At 40.9% G+C, this 19,754-nt stretch overlaps 1 protein-coding gene across 7 annotated transcripts in view; it reads right to left on the bottom strand.

Moving 5' to 3' along the window:
* The window catches only part of TTC17 (tetratricopeptide repeat domain 17), a 126,669-nt gene extending 107,210 nt beyond the window's left edge, over window positions 1–19,459 (bottom strand). For 4 of the 7 annotated variants that reach the window (XR_009215725.1, XR_009215726.1, XM_032166225.2 and 1 more), the window contains exon 1: window positions 19,266–19,426. Coding sequence is in view for 5 of the 7 variants with exons in the window: in XM_032166225.2 (XP_032022116.1) it covers window positions 19,266–19,424 (159 nt within the window). In the remaining 2 variants the exon portion in view is untranslated. Of the gene's footprint in view, window positions 1–19,265 lie in introns of all 7 variants that reach the window. The other 3 variants (XM_032166227.2, XM_032166224.2, XM_032166229.2) reach the window with 1 other exon arrangement.
* Window positions 19,460–19,754: the final 295 nt, after the last annotated feature.

The raw sequence follows: 19,754 nt of genomic DNA on the forward strand, positions 1-19,754 counted from the left end.
TCAATGGCAGACTGCATATGTGATGGTGGTCCTATGAGATTATAATACTGTATTTTAGCCTCCCGAGTAGCTGAGATTACAGGCGTCCACCACTACGCCCAGCTAAGTTTTTGTATTTTTAGTAGAGATGGAGTTTCACCATGTTGGCCAGCCTGGTCTCGAACTCCTGACCTCGTGATTCGCCCGCCTCGGCCCCCAAAGTGCTAGGATTACAGGCATGAGCCACCGCGCCCAACTTAATACTATATTTTTACTGTGCCTTTTCTATGTTTAGATACACAAATACTTACCATTGTGTTACAACTGCCTACAGTACCATAACATGCTGTACAAGTTGGTAGCCTAGGTGTGTAGTAGGCTGTACAGTCTAGGTGTGTGTAAGTATACTCTATGATGTTTGCACAAGGCTGAAATCACCTGATACATTTCTCAGAACACACCCCCATTTTTAAGCAATGCATGACCATGTTACAACATCCATTCAACCAATAAATGTTTATTAAGCTTCTATAAGCCAGGCCCACTATGAGTCGATGTTTAGAGTCTATGTACTCCTGTGTCATATACAACATGTAAAAGAATGGTAATATGCCTTCAAAGTCTTTAGCATTGAAAGGAGGCTACTATAAGTCCAGAAGCAAAAAGGAGACAGGAATTAGAGAGAGGTAGGTTAAAAAGGACATAATGAACACACAAGATCTCAGAGCACTTTATGGCTTTTTCACAAAGGATAAACAACCCTACAAACTTCCATTGCTGCACAGAACAATAAATGATGCAAATAATAACCTGAATTGTAAAGAAAAATTAGAATCATTTTCACTTACTTTGAGGAGGTGAAGAAATTATGAAAAGTATTTTAGAGAAAAATTTAAACTACAGGGAAAACCTGATCAAGAATCTGGAAATGAGGCTCTATGGAATTCTATTATTCAGAATGATTCATTCTCTAAGAGTTCCAAGTAAACAAAATTTCATTGTTACTGTAGCAATTTATTATAATAAAAAAATGACAAGCCATATAAGGCAATTCAATTTCATTTTTCTTTGAATATATTACGTAAGTACAAGTTGAATATTCCTAATCTGAAAATCTGAAATCTGAAATGCTCCAAAATCCGATACTTTTTGAGTTCACTGGAGCATTTCGGATTGTGCATTTTCAGATTAGGGATACTCAACCTGTACATGTATCCAATTATATATAACATGAGTAAATATTTTACTCCTATCAAATTATTTTCATGCTATTTGTTGTTTTAATTAACCAAGATATTGTTAATATCTACACCTCCAATCTGGAACCCTATCTCAACAAATTCAGTAAGTTCACATGGTAACATGGAAATATCACTCACTATATGAGGGTAATTATTTCACTGCCAAATCAGATTAAGGGTGAACATTTTAAACTTAACCAATCTAAGAGTATAAACATTTTTGATGTCCTACAAAAACAAGTTTGAGTCAATCACTTTTTAATTATTCTTTATGGCAGAAAACAGAACATTTCTGTTGTAACATTAATTCAAGCTCTCATGTGCAACTTATTCTTCATATATACTGAACACTTTTACTGTTTTTTTAAAAATGGTATTCATCTAAGTACATGAAAGCAACATGGGAAACTCACTCTTCTCCAAATAGCACTTGGAAACTAATGAATATAATCTTAAATTATGCCATTCTCATTTAAAATTTTTCCCCTTAAGTTAGAAACTAGGGACAAAATAATTTTAATGTTTTAATTCAGAATTATAGTTATTTAAATATTAAGACAATATGAAGGAAAACATAAATCAAAATCTTCAAAGCCGCCAAGATTTTGCCTCTATGTAAAACCTGAAATGGTTCTGTTTAGTGAGTATTTGTAGTGTTTGCTATCCAATATCCATAAGTCCCCCCTGTGGTAAAAGCACCTCACTTGCTTCCTTCCCCATATGGGAAGCCGTTGTCAGAGAATTCCTTTCCGTTGGTCATGGTGATTATTTCTGAAATACTACTCCAGTAAGGTCGGCTGGTACCAAAGAGACTCTAATCCAGAACTTTGAGCTATTGGTAACTAGCCATCTTGTATCTACATGGGGCCTGAGAATGGGGATGAAGAAGCAAAGAAACAGAAATAGAAAAACCGATCCTTGTTATACTATTTGAGTCCTGAATCAAACTGTATCTGCAGCCCTTACGATTTGCCCAAACGTTCCAATGAAAACTTTACAATACAGAAAATATTGATGTGTTATTTCTAAACTTCCACCCAATTTTCACCGATGTCCCCCTGTCTAGGGCATCTTATTACTATTGTGGCTCTTTTAAGAGCCTCTGTGCCTTTGCACATACTGCTTCCTCTACCTGGAATGCACTTCTATCCATGTACTGTACATGAAGGCCAAATGACATTTCTTTTGTGAAGACATCCTTCTCTTGAGCTCTCATAGCACTTTATACACACTTCCGTAATAGCATTTATTATATTACTATATATCTGTCTCTCCAAAACATTTTTGATCATAATCACAGCTGGTTTAAATTTAAATACATATAAATCATTCAAAATCCAGGTACCAATTTTTGCTACATATAGCTATCTATTTTTTTCAAATTTTATTTTAGGTTTGGGGAGTATGTGTGCACATGTTAAATGGGTAAATTGTGTGTCACTGATGTTTGGTGTATAAATGATCCCATTATGCAGGTAGTGAACATAATACCTTATAGTTTTTCAACTCTTCACCCTCTAGTAGTCCCCAGCGTCTACTGTTCCCATCTTTATGACCATGAGTACTCAATATTTAGCTCCCACTTATAAGAACATGCAGTATTTGCTTTTCTGTTTATACATTAATTTACTTAGGACAGTGGCCTCTAGCTACATCCGTGTTATTGCAGAGGACATAATTTCATTCTTTTTTGCAGCTGCATAGTATTTCATGATGTATATGTACTACATTTTCTTTATTCAGTCCATGGTTAATGGGCACCTAGGTTGATTTCACGTCTTTGTTATTGTGAATAGCACTGTGATGAACATAGGAGTACACGTCTTTATGGTAGAAAGACTTATTTTTCTTTGGGTATATAATCAGTACAGGAACAGCTGGATCAAATGGTAGTTCTGTTTTAAGTTCTTTGAGAAATCTCCACAGGGGCTGATCTAATTTACATTCCCATCAACGGTGTATAAGCCTTCCATTTTCTCTATAGCCTTGCCAGTATCTTTTTTTTTTTTTTTTGGTCTTTTTAGTAACAGTCATTCTGACTGGTGCGAGATGGTATCTTATTGTGGTTTTGATTTGCACTTCTCTAGTGATTAGTGACGTTGAGCATTTTTTCATATTTGTTGCCTGCATATATGTCTTCTTTTGAGAAGTGCCTGTTCATGTCTGCCCATTTTCTAATGGAGTTGTTTTTTGCTTGTTGAATTAAGTTCCTTATAGATTCTGGATATCAGATCTTTGTTGGATGCATAGTTTGAGAATAGTTTCTCCCATTCTACAGGTTTACTCTGTTGATAGTTTCTTTTGCTGTGTGGAAGCTTTTTAGTTTAATTAGGTCCCACTTGTCCATTTCTGGTTTGTTGCAATTGCTTTTGGGGTCTTAGTCATAAATTCTTTGCCCAGGCCTATGTCCAGAATGATATTTCCTGGGTTTTCTGCTAGGATTTTTGGGTAGTTTTATTTCTTACCTTTAAGTCTTTAATCTATCTTGAGTTAATTTCTGTATATGGTAAAAGGTAGGGATATAGTTTCATACTTCTGCATATGGCTAGCCAGTCATCCCAGCACCATTTATTGAATAGGGAGTGCTTTCCCACACAATTTTTTTTATGTATTTCTTTTTCTACCTTCAGTATGTAACTTGCTTTCAGGTATATGCTAGGCATTTAATATACTGTTGATTGTTTGAGGACAGTATCTCTTAGATACTCTGCCACATTTATTAGATACTCCAACTCCATCTGCTAAAGCATTATCATTCACTGACGACTATTTGGGAAAAAAAGGTGAAGCGGCTAAGGTACCAGAGATCAGAAACAAAATATGCATCTGATCAGTCTATGACTAGCTGTATGGCTTTAAACAGATCATCTTCCCTGCCTGGGCTTCTGTTTCTTCATCTAAAAACTGAAGGGATGCAAGCAAATTTCTAAAATTCCTTTTAATTTTCAAATCCTACTTCTATAAAAGACTTAACATTACCATAAAAGTATCACATTTTTACTAGCCAGACCTATAGCCCCAAAAGTCTGATATTCAAATATATGAAATTATCATTCTTTCAATTTGCCCATATAAATTCGTACTCACACTGGGCAGGAATATTTTCCAAAGCTGTAATTAAAACCTTCTTTTAGGGCCGGGTGTGGTGTTTCACGCCTGTAATCCCAGCACTTTGGGAGGCTGAGGCGGGCGGATCATGAGGTCAGGAGATTGAGACCATCCTGGCTAACACGGTGAAACCTCACCTCTACTAAAAATACAAAAAATTAGCCAGGCGTGGTGGTGGGAGCCTGTAGTTCCAGCTACTGGGGAGGCTGAGGCAGGAGAATGGCGTGAACCTGGGAGGTGGAGCTTGCAGTGAGCAGAGATTGTGCCACTGCACTCCAGCCTGGGCGACAGATCGAGACTCTGTCTCAAAAAAAAAAAAAAAAGCTTCTTTTAAACTGTCAATTTGTCAAATTAAACCAAGGCTCCAATTAGCAGTGGCTACTTCTGAGCAGTTATGTTGTTCATGGCAAAATCAGCCCTCTTTATCTTTAAGCTACTTAATACTAACAAAATCTTTAGAATTATAAACTAAATATATTTTACTGTAAAAACAAACAGTACCATACAGACAATATGAAGGAGAAAATAAAAATTACTTGAAATTTCACTTTCAGAGATATCTGCTGTTAGATATATATCACGTCAGGATAACTTCTACATACATACACAAACACACAGAGCTTTGTAGGTAAATATTTTCACAAAAATAGGATAATAATATATCTACTATATTATTTCCTTCCTCTATTCCTCTCTACACTTTGTCAGACTTCCCAGTAAATACAGACCTATGTCAATATTTTTAGTGGTTAATATTATTTACCCAGGTTCCTAACTAAAATTCAGGTTTTTGGTTATTCTCCCTTTTTAACAATATTACAATGAACATCCTATACTAAAACTTTTGGCTGGGTGCAGTGGCTCACACCTGTAATCCCAGCACTTTGGCAGGCTGAGGCGGGTGGATCACCTAAGGTCAGGAGTTCAAGACTAGCCTGTCCAACATGGTGAAACCCCATCTCTTTTAAAACTATAAAAATTAGCCAGGCATAGTGGCACATGCTTGTAATCCCAGCTACTTGGGAGGCTGAGGCAGGAGAATTGCTTGAATCTGGGAGGTGGAGGTTGCAGTGAGCCAGGCACTCCAGCCTGGTCAATAAGAGTGAAACTCTGTCTCAAAAATAAATAAATAAATAAATAAATAAATAAATAAATTAGCTGAGTGTGGTGGTAGGTACCTGTAATCCCAGCTATTCAGGAGGCTGAGGCAGGAGAATCGCTTGAACCCAGGAAGTGGAGGTTGCAGTGAAAGGAGATCATGCCACTGCACTCCAGCCTGGGCGACAAGAGTGGCTCATTCTCAAAAAAAAAAAAAAAAAAAAAAAAAAAACCCACAAACCTTTTTAGACAGCTATCAGATTATTTCTTTCCTGTAACAGAAAGAAAACTGTTAGGTTAAAGGAACTACACTTTTTTTTGGCATTTGTAATTTTACAGTTTTTGCTAGCTTTTCTCCAGAACAGTTGAATCAACTTAAATTCCTAACAACAGTGACTGAGTTCCTACACATCCTTAGGAATGCAGAAATAAGGGTGAATATACACATTTTTTTCTTTCTCGTTTAAAGAGATAGGGTCTTGCTCTGTCACCAAGGCTAGAGTGGAGTGGTGTGATCATAGTTCACTGTAACCTTGAATTCCTGTGCTCAAGCAATCCTCCCACCTCAGCCTCCAGAGTAACTGGGACTACAGGTGAGCTGCTGCGTCAGGCCATGAATACATTTCAGTCTCTTCCTTGGCCATACGTATTTCTTTTGTGTATGTGATACTGTAAAATATATATTTGGTCTTCCACCCCACCCACCTTTTCTTGGCATACAACTCCTAAAATCCTTAGAATCTCCAAAGTGCTGTCTTTTTGTACAGTAGTGAGTTGACTGATAGCTGGCAGCACCTAGGTAGTTTCAGGATCAGGCCAGGTCCCTGGAAAGACTAAGGCATGATTAGGACTTTCAGCCCCACCCCTCAACCTCTGGTGAGAGAAGAGGGGCTGAAGGTTAAGTTGATCACCAATGGCCAATGGTTTACTCAATCATGCCCATGTAATAAAGCCTCCATAAAACCCCAAAAGGACTGGGTTTAGGAGATTCCAGAGAGCCAAACACGTGGAAGTTCCTGGAGAGAGCATGGAAGTTCTACACCCCTTGCCCCATATGTCACCCTGTGCATCTCTTCATCTGTGTCTTTTCTAATATAATAAACCAGTAAATATAAGTAAGTTTCCTTAAGTTCTGTGAGCCACTCTGGCAAATTAATTGAACCCAAAGAGGCAGCTGTGGGAGCCCCAACTTGAAGCTGGTTGGTCAGAAGAGGCTGGGACTGAATGGGGTGGGAGGAGTCTTGTGGCACTGAGCTCTCGACCTGTAGGATCTGATGCCACTGCCAGGTAGACAATGTCAGAACTGAACTGGAAGCCACCTAGTCGGTGACAGCTGCAGAACTGATTGCTTGCTTGTTGGTGGTGTCAGAAACATGTTGTAAGAGAACAGTGGGAGAAACTGAGATGTTTTTTCCATTCACAGTGTACTTATAAAAAATCTCACCTGAGTGTGATGGTTCACACCTGTAATCTTAGCACTTTGGGAGGCCAAAGAAGGAAGATCACCTGAGATCAGGAGTTCAAGACCCCCCTCCCCTCCCTGAACAACATAGCAAAACCCCATCTCTACAAAACAATTTTTAAAAGTAGCTGGGTGTGGTGGCACATGCCTGTTTTAGCTACTTGAGAGACTGAGGTGGGAGAACCACTTGAGGAGTTTGAGGCTGCAATGAGCCATGATCGTGCCACTGCACTGCAGCCTGGACAAGAGACCCCATCTTCAAACAAACAAACAAACAAACAAACAACTTGCTGCCTCTCTTTAACTATCTGACAGTTTATATATCATATTTTAAGAATGTGGTTTCCAGTTGATATGACTCTAGGTGATTATTCTCTTCTTGTTTGTGTTTTCTAACTTTTTCTACAGTGAACATGTATTATTTAAATTTATAAAGTGTTCTTTTTTTTTTTAATGTGCTATCCACAGGTCATCTTGTTAACACTGAAACTTTAGAACACTACGTAACATGTTTTATCGTTTTTTTTTTCTTAAACAAACTGTAATGACAAATATAAACTTAGGTCTGAGGAACAATCTTGTATTTTTCCCTCATGTATTCACTCATAGAGAAAAAAAATTCCTCTCACAGATAAGGACCAAGGTAGAACACCTCAAAAACGCAACATCTTTTGCATTTTCTTGCTCCTTACCTTTCTTCCCTCAGATTTTTACCCTTATCACAAATCTAGCTCAAACTTATTATCAAATGATTGCCTAAGGGACCCTTCTGTTTGTGATCCCTGCCAGGCTACTATGGTGGCAAGTAAGATGAGTTTCACAGGGATGGAATGAGGCAGGCAGAAAGTCTGTTGCTCCACTTCTCATGGAATTATCTCTTCAGGATTCAAGTCTAACCATCATGGGCTTGCATCTTCTTTGAGGTTTAGAGAAGTACAGGTTCACAAAAATAGTAGCCCAGCTTCCTCTCTTGAGAGAGACACACATGGGCTCCTGGCTATAACTGTCAAAACAAATGTGTAATATAAACAGATCTTTTACTAGAAACATTTCATTGTATGAGATCAAGAAAACTATTATAATGAACTGCCAAGATTTGGAAATATATTTGTTAATTATGACTTTTTGAAGCTAGAGTACTTGTACAGTATTTTTGAAAAATCAGAGGCCGGGTACAGTGGCTCAAGCCTATAATCCCAGCACTTTGGGAGGCCAAGGCGGGAGAACTCCTGAGGTCAGGAGTTCGAGACCAGCCTGGCCAACATGGTGAAACCCCGTCTCCACTAAAAATACAACAATTAGCCAGGTGTGGTGGTGTGTGCCTGTAGTCCCAGCTACTCGGGAGGCTGAGGCAGGAGAATTACTTGAACCTGGGAGGCAGAGGTTGCAGTGAAACAAGATTGCACCACTGTACTCCAGCCTGGGTGACAGAGCAAGACTCTGTTTCAAAAAAAAAAAAAAAAAAGAAATTAGAAACCAATTTTAATCTTATAGGCTATCAAGTCATCAAAGTAAAAAACAAACTTTAAATAAATGAAAATGCTAAACCTTGACTATCATGCTAAACCTTGACTATCATCTGAATTTCCATGGCCTTATATCCCTGTTTCCTAAAGTTTTACCCTCAACTGGATTTTACCTTCTCATTTTCACAGTTCCTGAAGTATACAAATGTATCTTTACAGTTGTAAATTTACATAAAATAACTTAGGTATGGGACACGTATTGCACAGTTGTTATCTAGATTTGAACATCTATAGTGTTGCAGTCAATTTTATGAGAATATTCATGTCTGTAAACAATCACCATTCTCCTAATTGATAAGCAAGTTAGTAACCATTTTCAACATGAACCACAAATGAGTAACTTCTTACAATAATGCTACCAGTCCACATTTTCTAATTCATGTCACCAGGGCATATACAAATAACATAATTAATAAAGTAGAACATTTACAACTCTGAAAGGAAGGTAAGTGAAAAGCTGGATCAAGACACAACAGTTATGGCTCAGATAGATGCTGTTTTAGATAAAAGTAGTTAGAACAAGAGATGACATGTGAAAAGAGACCTGAAAGGAGAGAGAGGCTGAGCCATTATGCCATCTGCAGAGGAAGAAGCAAGGACAAAGGTCCAAAGGCAGAATCAAGCTTGGTGGTTTGAAGAACATCCCAAGGGCTGGTATGGCTGAGGCAGAGCACACCACACCACACAAGGAAGAAAGTGGTGTCTGAGGCTGGAGGAGTAGACAGGGGCCAGGTTCTAGACCTTACAGGACCTTGCGGGCCATAAGGAAAACTCCAGATTTTAATCTAAGTATGATGGGAAACTACTGAAGATTTTCTGATGTTCCTTGTTTCCCTCCTATCCCAAAGGAGTGACATGACCAGTTGTGCTTTTTAAGAGATTACTTTGGCTGCTCTGGAGATAACAGATCTAGGGGGCAAAAGTAGAACCAAGGAGACCAGGGAGGAAGCCACTGCATAGATTCTGCAAAGAGATGAAGACAGTATTGACTGGAGTTACAGAAATGGAGGTAGAAAGACATGGCTGGATTCAGGAAACACTCTGGAAGCAGGGCTGACAAGTTATTGCTAGGTTGGGTATGAGATATGAGAAAGAGTCAAGAAGATACCAAAATTTTGGACCTGGGCAATTTTGTGAATGGGGGAAGATCAGGTGTGGTGGGGTAGAAAATCAAGAGTTTAGTTTAGGACATGATGTATTTGTGATGACAGCTAAATGGTGATGTTCAGTAGGCAGTTGGATATATGAGTCTGAAGTTCAGGAAGAAGTTGAAACTGCATTTAAGATTTGAGAGTCTTTAGAATATAAATGGTACTCTATGCCCCGAGACTGCAAAAGATCATCTGGTGAACATATGTACAGAGGGAAGAAAAGGGGCACACCGACATCTAACACTCATCAAGAAAAGGCGAATTCAGCAGAAGAGAATGAGAAGTCAGGGCCAGGGATTGAGAAGAAAAACCAGGAATATGTGTTGGCTCTTCTGTATGCTAATGTATGTAAGAGCTATTACAGGTGTAAAAAGTTGCTTAGTTACACACATTCTCTCTCCCTTATTCAGTGTTTCCTCAGTGTATACTATGTGTCAGCCACTCTTTTAGGTAAGCATGTAAGAAAATAGCTGAGGAAGATATGAAGACAAATGCTGGGCTGCTAAGAACTTAAGATTAGTGAAAACTGAGCATAGGCTCTGGGTATCTTGACAAGAGTTGTAGGGATGAAGGATGAATTGGAGGGAGCTTAAAAAAGGAAGAGAGAGGAGACTCCATGAGCACAGATAACTCTTTTAGGGTGTCTGTCTGTAAAAGAGCCCCCCCCACACACACACATTCCCCTTGTTTTCACTTCTGCTATCAAGGAGTACAGCTGAGACGCAGGTTTTAGCTTACACCCTGCTCCTTAACATTTTGGGATGCAAAGTTGTTCTAATTTTTGACGTGAGCAGCTCGCGAACCCTCTTATTTATTCTTCACTATCAGAGCGCCTTCTGTTTACTTTCACCAGTGTGGCTTCTAAACTGCAACAACTGCTGAACCCCACAGCTGGTTCTAATCCCTCCTCAACAGTGCAGCTGCCATTTCTCATCTACCTCGCCTCTGTTTTTTCTGATTATTTTCTTCTGCTTTTTTCTTGTCTCTTGATGCCCCATACTTTTTGCTTTTTGATGCCTGCACATTAAAGCTGACCTTTTAGATATATCTAAACTGGTATGAAGACAGCGAGGATGATTTCCCTTGCATAACACAGCATGACTACAGTAGATAAGCAGAAATCATCTCTGAAATTATGGCTCTTCTCATCTACTGTGCGCCTTTTCTGAGGGCCTAAGGGCTGATTCAATAATGCGTTACTCAAAGCTTTAAAAACATGGAAGTCTGAGGCTTCTTTTAGGCTTAGTCCCCAGATGACTAAGATATTACTGAATACTATAAGGATTCACTGAGAAATGTCTAGTGTGGCATTTACCTAAGTAGGCAGGCCCACCATAGTATGGTAGATCCTTTCATAAAGGAATTCAGGATGCTATGGAAGCACATAGAACAGCTTATTCAAATTTGGGTATACCAGAAGCTTCACTGAGAAAATGATGTTTATATTATGATGAGTGTGACTCAGCTAGACTCGAGTGCTGGGGGAAGAACAGCATGTGCAAAGGCCCAGAAGTGCTGCATATTTGGGGATACTCACAAAAGCTAAGTCAGTACGGCTGTGTTATTCTAGGGTTAGGGTGGGGTACTCAAGGATGACCAGAGAGGCTACAGAGGAAGGGCAGGTCACGTAAGATATGTTCGAGAATCTGTCTCCCTCCCCACCACTAAAACCTTGTCAATAGAAAGAGTTTGGACCATGTCCTGGGATATGCACCCAACTATTAAAAGTAGCTTTCCCTGGGGAGTGAGAGCGCATAGAGGTGGAGAGATTTCACTTTATTAATTTAAATATTCCCATGCTGGCATGGCGGATGTTTATTTTTACAATGCCATACATTATTTCTGAATTCAATTTTTTTTTTTTTTTTTGAGGCGGAGTCTCACTCTGTCACGCAAGCTGGAGTACAGTGGCACGATCCTGGGTCACTACAACTTCCACTTCCCAGGCTCAAGCGATTCTCCCACCTCAGCCTCCCGAGTAGCTTGGATTACAGGCGCGCACCACCATGCCCAGCTAATTTTTTGGTATTTTAGTAGAGACAGGGTTTTACCATGTTGCCCAGGATGGTTTCAAAATTTTTAATTACATAAAACAAAGGAGAAGAACAAGAAGCTGTGGCAATAATAAGGTGGCCTGAATTAGAGTAATGATAGTAGCTATGGGAAGAAGTAAAATATAATTAGTAAAACAAAGATCTTGGTGAGGGCTAAGGGAGACTAAGGAATTAAAGACAACTAGATTTCTGACGTGAACAAACAGGTAGTTAGTTGTATTGGTCTGTTTTCACGCTGCTGATAAAGACATGCCCGAGACTGGGCACAAAGGAAAGAAGTTTAATGGAGAACTCACAGTTCCATGTGGCTGGGGAAGCCTCACAATTATGGTGGAGGAGATTTGGGTGGGGACACAGCCAAACCATATGAACAGTGGCTGGTAGTATCTTTCATTACATTAGCAATAATACGGCTTGACGCAAGTTTGGGGTAAAAATGAGTTTCAATTTGGTCATTTTAGCTTGAAGTACTTAGGAGACATTCACATGGAATTAAAAGTTATAGGCTGGGTGTAGTGGCTCATGCCTGTAATCCCAGCACTTTGGGAGGCTGAGGCTAGTGGATCACGAGGTCAGGAGTTTGAGACCATCCTGGCCAATGCAGTAAAACCCCATCTCTACTAAAAATACAAAAATTAGCCAGGCATGGTGGCACGAGGCCCTAGTCCCAGCTACTCGGGAGGCTGAGGCAGAAGAATTGCTTGAACCTGGGACGCGGAGGTTGCAGTGAGCCGAGATTGCGCCACTGCATTACGGCCTGGCGACAGAGCGAGACTCCATCTCAAAACAAAACAAAACAAAAAGGTCTTAAATCTACAACTCTGGAGAAAAAAACTAAGTTACAAAATGAATGCAGATACTCTCAGCATATATGTGGTAACTGATGCTCAGGTGTATGTACAGAGTTTAAAAAAACTGGAACAGAAGCTGGAAGGATGGTAATATCTAAAACTGAATTCCTTAGACTATGTGTGGTCTATCTGCATTATACTCTCCTAAGGAGTTTGATAAAAATGTAGAATTCTTGGCTTCACCACCAACCTACTGAATCAGATACTCTGGGTGTCTTGGAAATCTGCATTTTAAGTAAGCAACTCCCAATTCCCCAATTATTTTTGTACAAGGTAAAGTTTGAGAACTACTGATCTAGAGGGTGAGTATGAAAAAGAGCAAGGGCAAAGAAACAAAAACAAAAACAACAAAGTTAAGAAGGAGATGAGCTGGCCAGGCGTGGTGGCTCACGCCTGTAATCCCAGCACTTTGGGAGGCCAAGGCAGGTGACTGCTTCAGCTCAGGAGATCAAGATCAGCCTGGGTGACGTGGCGAAACCCCATCTCTACAAAAAAATACAAAAATTAGCTGGGTGCGGTGGCACGTGCCTGTAGTCCCAGCTACATGGGAGGCTGAGGCGGGAGGATCACTTGAGCCCAAGAGTTCAAGTTTACAATGAGCCATAATCATGCCACTGAACTCCAGCCTGAGCAACATGGTACAATCCCATCTCTACAAAAAATAAAAAAACAAACTAGCCAGGTGTGGTGGCATGCACTTGTAGTTCCAGGTACTAGGGAGGTTGTGGCGGGAAGATCACTTGAGCCCAGGAGTTCAAGGTCACGCTGAGCTATGATCGTGCCACTGCACTCTAGCCTGGGTGACAGAGTGACCTGTCTTTAAAAAATAAAAAACATTATGGCCGGGCGTGGTGGCTCATGCCTGTAATCCCAGCATTTTGGGAGGCCGAGGCAGGCGGATCACCTGAGGTCAGGAGTTTGAGACCAGCCTGACCAGCAGAAACCCTGTCTCTATTAAAAATACAAAATTAGCCAGACGTGGTGGTACATGCCTATAATCCCAGCTACTCAGGAGGCTGAGGCAGGAAAACCGCTTGAATCCAGGAGGTGGAGGTTGAGGTGAGCCGAGATCGTGCCACTGTACTCCAGCCTGGGCAACAAGAGCAAAACTCTGTCTCAAAAAATAAATAAATAAATAAATACAAATTTAAAAAATTGAAAAAGTGGGAAAATTATTTAAAGTTCTAATTTATTTCTGTACATTTCCAAGCTCCTCTCACTGCCCTACAGTATAAACAAAGTCAGAATCTCGGGAATTTATAAGAAGAAAAATAATAGTGGACAATATCTGAAAAAATGGACTGAATGAGAATCATTTCGAAGCGAAGGTCCTGGACAAACTGCAAAGGTTTGGCAGATGCCTAGCAAATTAGTGAATAACCACCATGACCTCTCCAGGTGTAACTAAATCCCGGAAGTGTATAAACATAGAAACAGTCCTTTATGACAAAAAAAGATGAGTTACTTTTGAAAAGTACAGAAATAAAGCTGTCAGCTTCACAGTGCCATATGGATGCTCTCTCCCAGATTAACCAAATTACTTAACATCAGACCAAAATTAAACCAGGCCTTCACTTACAAGCTATTAATGGCTGGGCACAATGGCTCACACCTGTAATCCCAGCACTTTGGGAGGCCAAAGCAGGAGGATCGCTTGAGGCCTGGAGTTTAAGACCAGCCTGGCCAACATGAAGAAACCCTGTCTCTACTAAACATTCAAAAATTAGCCAGGTGTGGTGGTGCACACCTGTAGTCCCAGCTATTTGGGAGGCTGAGACAGGAGAATCACTTAAACCCAGGAGACAGAGGTTGCAGTGAGCCAGAATCACACCACTGCACTCCAGCCTGGGTGATAAGAGTGAGACTCCGTCTCAAAAAAAAAAAAAAAAGAGGATCTGTACTCCGAAGATACCAGCCTGACTGGGGGCAAAATGATTAAGTAAATGCCGAATGAACCCACGCTTATTTAGGACCCTTCCATACCCAATTACCCTGAATCTTAAGTTACCACAGAACATTCTAAGGAGATAAAGCAAACTGGAAAAGAAGATACCTTTACTTCATTATTTCCATTTTTGCTTTTATGTTTCTTTGTAGTCCTTCATTTGTAGGTGTTATAAGAGGAAAAAATCTACTTCAAACTTACTGAGTACAAGGTGCTCACTTGCATGCTACTGCAGACTAATCCATTTTTACTTACTATTGCCACGAAATGCTACACATTAGTTACATGACTTTGAGTGACTTTCTCTCTTAGGAGTTGTACTACATAATCCTTAAGAATGTTTTCCAAATCTTAAAGTCCACAGTTCTAAGTAACATTGGAGAAGAGGGAAATAGTGACAAAGAATACAAATATTAAAATGTATAAGACAGCTGATACAGATGATACTCTTAATTTACTTAAATTTTTAGCCCTCCACTTATGTATAGAGTAGCACTCTGAAGTGCTTATGAGAAGGAAAGAATGATGAAGAAAAGAAGAAAAAGAATATCCAGAGGCAGAGAACTCAGTACTAGCAATACAACTTCTTGATTCATTAAGGCTACAACTAACAAACTGGTAAGATTTCAAGAGTTTCTCTGTTAGCTGCTACCTAGAACATGGAACATACATTTTATTTTTTCAACGAAATGAAGTGCCATAGAGTGGTTAGGCTCTTAGGCAAATTCACAAAAGTTTAACCTTTGTTGCAAGTAAATTGCCAGACACTTGATAAAAAATAGAAAATAGAATATAGAAAGTAGATATTGCCAAACTAGTGATTAAGCAAAAACATCAAAATGAAACAACACAAAATTTATCTTGAAACCTATTTTTCACAAAGTCAACCAAAAGATCCACAGGCCTGATTACACTAGTGATCCTTTTAGTAACCAGATTATAATAGCTCACTTCTTAAGTCCATGGGGTCCAAGTTAAGGACCCTTGCTTAAATAAAGTGAGATGGCCTTACTAGGTTCCAGGTACCAGCGACAGACACTAGGGCATCAGAGGTATGTCAAAGCCCAAAGCTAGGAAAACAGCACAGAGCGGAGAGGAGGAGAAGAAGGGGTTTCTCTTAGCCTTCCCCTGACACCAGTGGAAAAGGAACTTAGTGACGGGAATGTTCTCTCCACATCCCAGCTCCAGGATTCCCTGGACCATATTTGGGAATTCAATGGCAGCTCAGTAAACATAACCTAAAAATTGGGGAAGGTATGCTTCCTAGCTGAGGCAGGGATTGTGAAATGCAACAACTTGCCGGGCATGGCGGCACAAGCCTGTAGTCCCACCTACTCAGGAGGCTGAGGTAGGAAGATCAATTAAGGCTGCAATGCATGGGAATAACCATGCACTTCAGCCTGGGCAATAAAGACAGACCCCCATCTCTAAAAGAAAAAGAAATAATTCCTTCAACCATCATGCCAAGTAATGGACACCAGCTGCTGCCTGCAGCAGCCCCAGCTCTGACTGTGAAGAGGTTGCCTGCAGGAATGTATGCTCCTTGCTCTTACTTAAGCCCCCTTTTCAACCCACCAAAGGATGTACCATTTCCAATACATATGCATGTTGACAAGTCTGTGGTATATAACTGGTGGGTGCCTATCTTTATTGTCTGCTAAACCTTGAAATATAAAAAATCAAATGAATTTTCATCTCTCCTGGGAAAGACTCCTTGCTGTACTTAAAAAGTTATAATGGCCGGGCACAGCGGCTCACACCTGTAATCCCAGCACTTTGGGAGGCCAAGGTGGGCGGATCACAAGGTTTGGAGTTCGAGACCAGCCTGTCCAGTATGGTGAAACCCTGTCTCCACTAAAAATACACACACACACACACACAGGAGAACTTGAACCGGAGGCGGAGGTTGTGGTGCCAAATAGCCTCACCTGGGCAAAAAGAGATCTCTCAAAAAGTTATAATGATGGAAAATGTCCCTGTTAAAATCTGTATTTTGGACAATTCAGATTTTTAAGTCATAAGTACTTCTTTATGATGACTGTGGAAAACAATGACCCATACATCTAATTTGGATATGTTTAATATTAAAGGTTCTCAAAAGGTATGTACCACTCTAATTTTCTAAAAGCTGTTAATCCAGTTAGCCTTTAGCCCTTTGCCTGGCAGTAGGTCACTTTAAAACTGAAATCACACTTTTGCTCTCATTCAAATATTGTAACCAAGAATAAGCAGCAAGAATTGGTATGTCAGGACAAAGTATACAGATGGTCCCCACCTTTTGATGGTTCAACTTATGATTTCTTGACTTTACAATGCTGCAAAAGTGATATGCATTTGGTAGCAACTGTACTGAGTGCCCATACAACCACTGTTTTTCACTTTCAGTGAAGTATTCATGAATTACATGAGGTATTTCGATACTTTATTGTAAAAGATGCTGTTAGATGATTTTGCCCAAATTTGGCTAATGTAAGTATTGTGAGCACGTTTAAGGTAGGTTAGGCTAAGCTACAATGTTTAGTAGGTACATTAAATGCATTTTTGACTTACAGTATTTTCGACTTACAATGGGTTTATCAGCACATAACCCCTTCATCAACTGAGGAGCAACTGTATATATTAAGCTTTCAATTATGTTTCTGAATGTACAAATCTGCAATATATATGGATTTCATATACTAATGGGATCTTTCAAGTCCTTACGTACAGTATATTCAAATGTTATAATTAATCACGATCTAAATTGACAGTTTGGATTCTACCTGCATACAAATTATCGCCAGGAAGGGAAGCATGGGTCATGCACAATCAGCTATCAGAGTGGAACTCAGCAGCTCACCACAGCACCCAACTCTTTTACTTTATTTATATGTGGTGCCTTTTCTTCAGATTAAATCCAACTTTCCTCCCCTGGCCTCTTATTGTTACACTGTAGACACCAACCTTATTTCTTCTGGCATAACATTTTGTGGCTGCCTGAACATAACACTATAAATGTTATGTATAGCAAAGTATTGGAAAATTCAATGAAAAGGATCACTTAAAGTCATGTAATAAAGAAATCTTGCTTTTTAAACTTTAAGCCTAATTACTTAGCTCAGGAGTGACTTGGCAGAGATCCAAAAGATTCTTCAGCTCTTCCTCACTCTCTGAGGCAAGTTTCCAGTAACCCCTGCCTTCCCCCATTAATACATATGTATCCAAAGTGCAAAAAGAAGGAATTTGTTAAAAAAAAAAAAAAAAAAATCACTCTACTTTCTCATTGCAGTGTTAAGTATATACATAAAACATTTCTACCAGCTTTCACTTTTTACACGGGCTACTTTTTCAGCTGAGTGGTAGGACACCAAAATGGGAAGGAGAAGTCAATGTCATAGAGTATAAATAGCTGTGGCCAAAAACAATATTGCAGAAGAGCCAATAGGAGAAAGGCTCCCCAAAATGCAGCAGGAGTGACTTAATTCCACGTCTTCATAAAGACCTCAGGGAAAACCACTATCAGGAAACAAAAGAAGGGTGGAAGCAACCAGCACTCATATATGGTCTTACAGTGTTTTCTTGGGTTTGTGAAACACATACACATATATTTAAAGTCTCAGCTAGTACGGCAATGAAAAGGAAACTGTTCTTTATGTATGTCATATAGAAAACGCTACCCAATAAGAACACGGTCTTTTCTCAGATATGCTGAAAACAACTCATGAATACCTAGGCGGATTTTCAATTATCCTTAACTTACTTATTATATTTGAGATAGAATTTGCGATTACATTACATGGCAAATCTAAATCTAAACCTCACCTTAAACGTTGCAATGTGTTCCTATCATGATTCATTACACACAACCCAAAGGACCAGTAATTTCCCACCACACTAGTTAAAACGTTTTAGATCAGTGGGCTAAATTGCATGGGGCACACAGTTCACTTTCTAAATGTTTGCTAGACAGACACTTCAAGATTGTTCTCAAGTGTTCGAAGTCAGTAAGTTTACCAATATTCTGTAGCGGAACACACACATACGCACTCGTTGGGCATCAGCAGCATTTACAAAATGCAGGCAATCATAAAGTTACATAAGAAAAGCAGTCTCGCCTCTGAGGAATTAGTTCAGGCATACAAGAATCCAGGAAATCGCATATCCTCCATGCGAGGCTGGGTCACAGGAACTAGGTAAAGAAACAAAGCAAAGTACACTGGGAAACGAGGGCAGTAACAGCTGAAAAGATGCAGGCAACGCCACCAGCGGCATCTTCAAGCATTCCCTCGGAAGGGGAGTGTTTCTATGTTGTTTCTAATGAGCCACTGCTGACCTGAGTAACGGTACAAGCTGAAACCAACACAACCAGAAACGAAATCCACCATGTGGTAGACGAGACTAGGGGAGCAGCACGAATGGTCCACAGGCTAGGGGTGCAGAAGCTGTCACACCCTGGGACTCGCGCACACCCTGGTGCTGCCACCTGCTTTCTATTTCCTAGGGGAGCGCCGGTGACGCGTGAACCCGAGAGGCACCAAAGGCAGGAATCCTGAAAAATGTGATTTCTAAACCCCGAGCTAAAAAAGGTCCGCAGGGCCCGTACCCCGCAGCTGGGCGACTCTTCCCCACGCGGCGCGCGGCCCGCGAGGTGGAAGGGTGAGAACTTCTAGGCGGCCAAACGAGGACCAGGAGACAAGTGGGGAGCGGGAAGTGCCTGGTCCGAATGCAGGGAGTCCGGGGTCGCGGTGCCAACACCACGTGAGGGTAGGCTGGGGGCGGGGCCGCGCGGAACCCAACAGCCAGGGGCCAAGCAGGGGAATCCCCCCGGAGCGAGGGCAGGCACGGGAGAAGAGGGACGCCCCGGCCGCTACCTGCTGCTGGATCTTCCCGTCCTCCGTGACGACCCAGTGCGTGGTGGCGAAGGCCCCTCGTGCCGCCACACTCAGCAAGGCAGAAAGGCTGAGGAGCCAGCCTGGGCCGGAGCAAGGCGGCAGCTCGTACCGGCCACGGACGCCTACTGCCGCCGCCATCTTGCCCCCCCGGCCGGGCCTCTCACACCGGAAGCGGAAGCTAGTCTCCGGCGCCCGCCATCTTGAAGAAGTCGGCCCTGGAGGAGGAGCAGGAGGAGGAGCCGAGAGGGCGTAGCTCGCTGACTACCAGGTTTCCTCCGCCTCGGCTTGGGCCGCCAGGAAGCGCGACCTTCGGCCCCTTTCCCAGCTTGGCTTCAGGGATGGAGATCGCTTTTTAGTTATTGTTTTTCTGTGGGTGATTCGATCTCGGAGCGCGGGAACCGGAGGGAGAGAAAAGCAGTGGCTTAGGTGGAGCTTAAGCACAAGTGAGAGGACTCAGTTTTGTTGTTT

The sequence above is a fragment of the Hylobates moloch genome, unplaced genomic scaffold (assembly GCF_009828535.3).
Source record: "Hylobates moloch isolate HMO894 unplaced genomic scaffold, HMol_V3 SCAFFOLD_11, whole genome shotgun sequence".
Taxonomy (NCBI): domain Eukaryota; kingdom Metazoa; phylum Chordata; class Mammalia; order Primates; family Hylobatidae; genus Hylobates; species Hylobates moloch.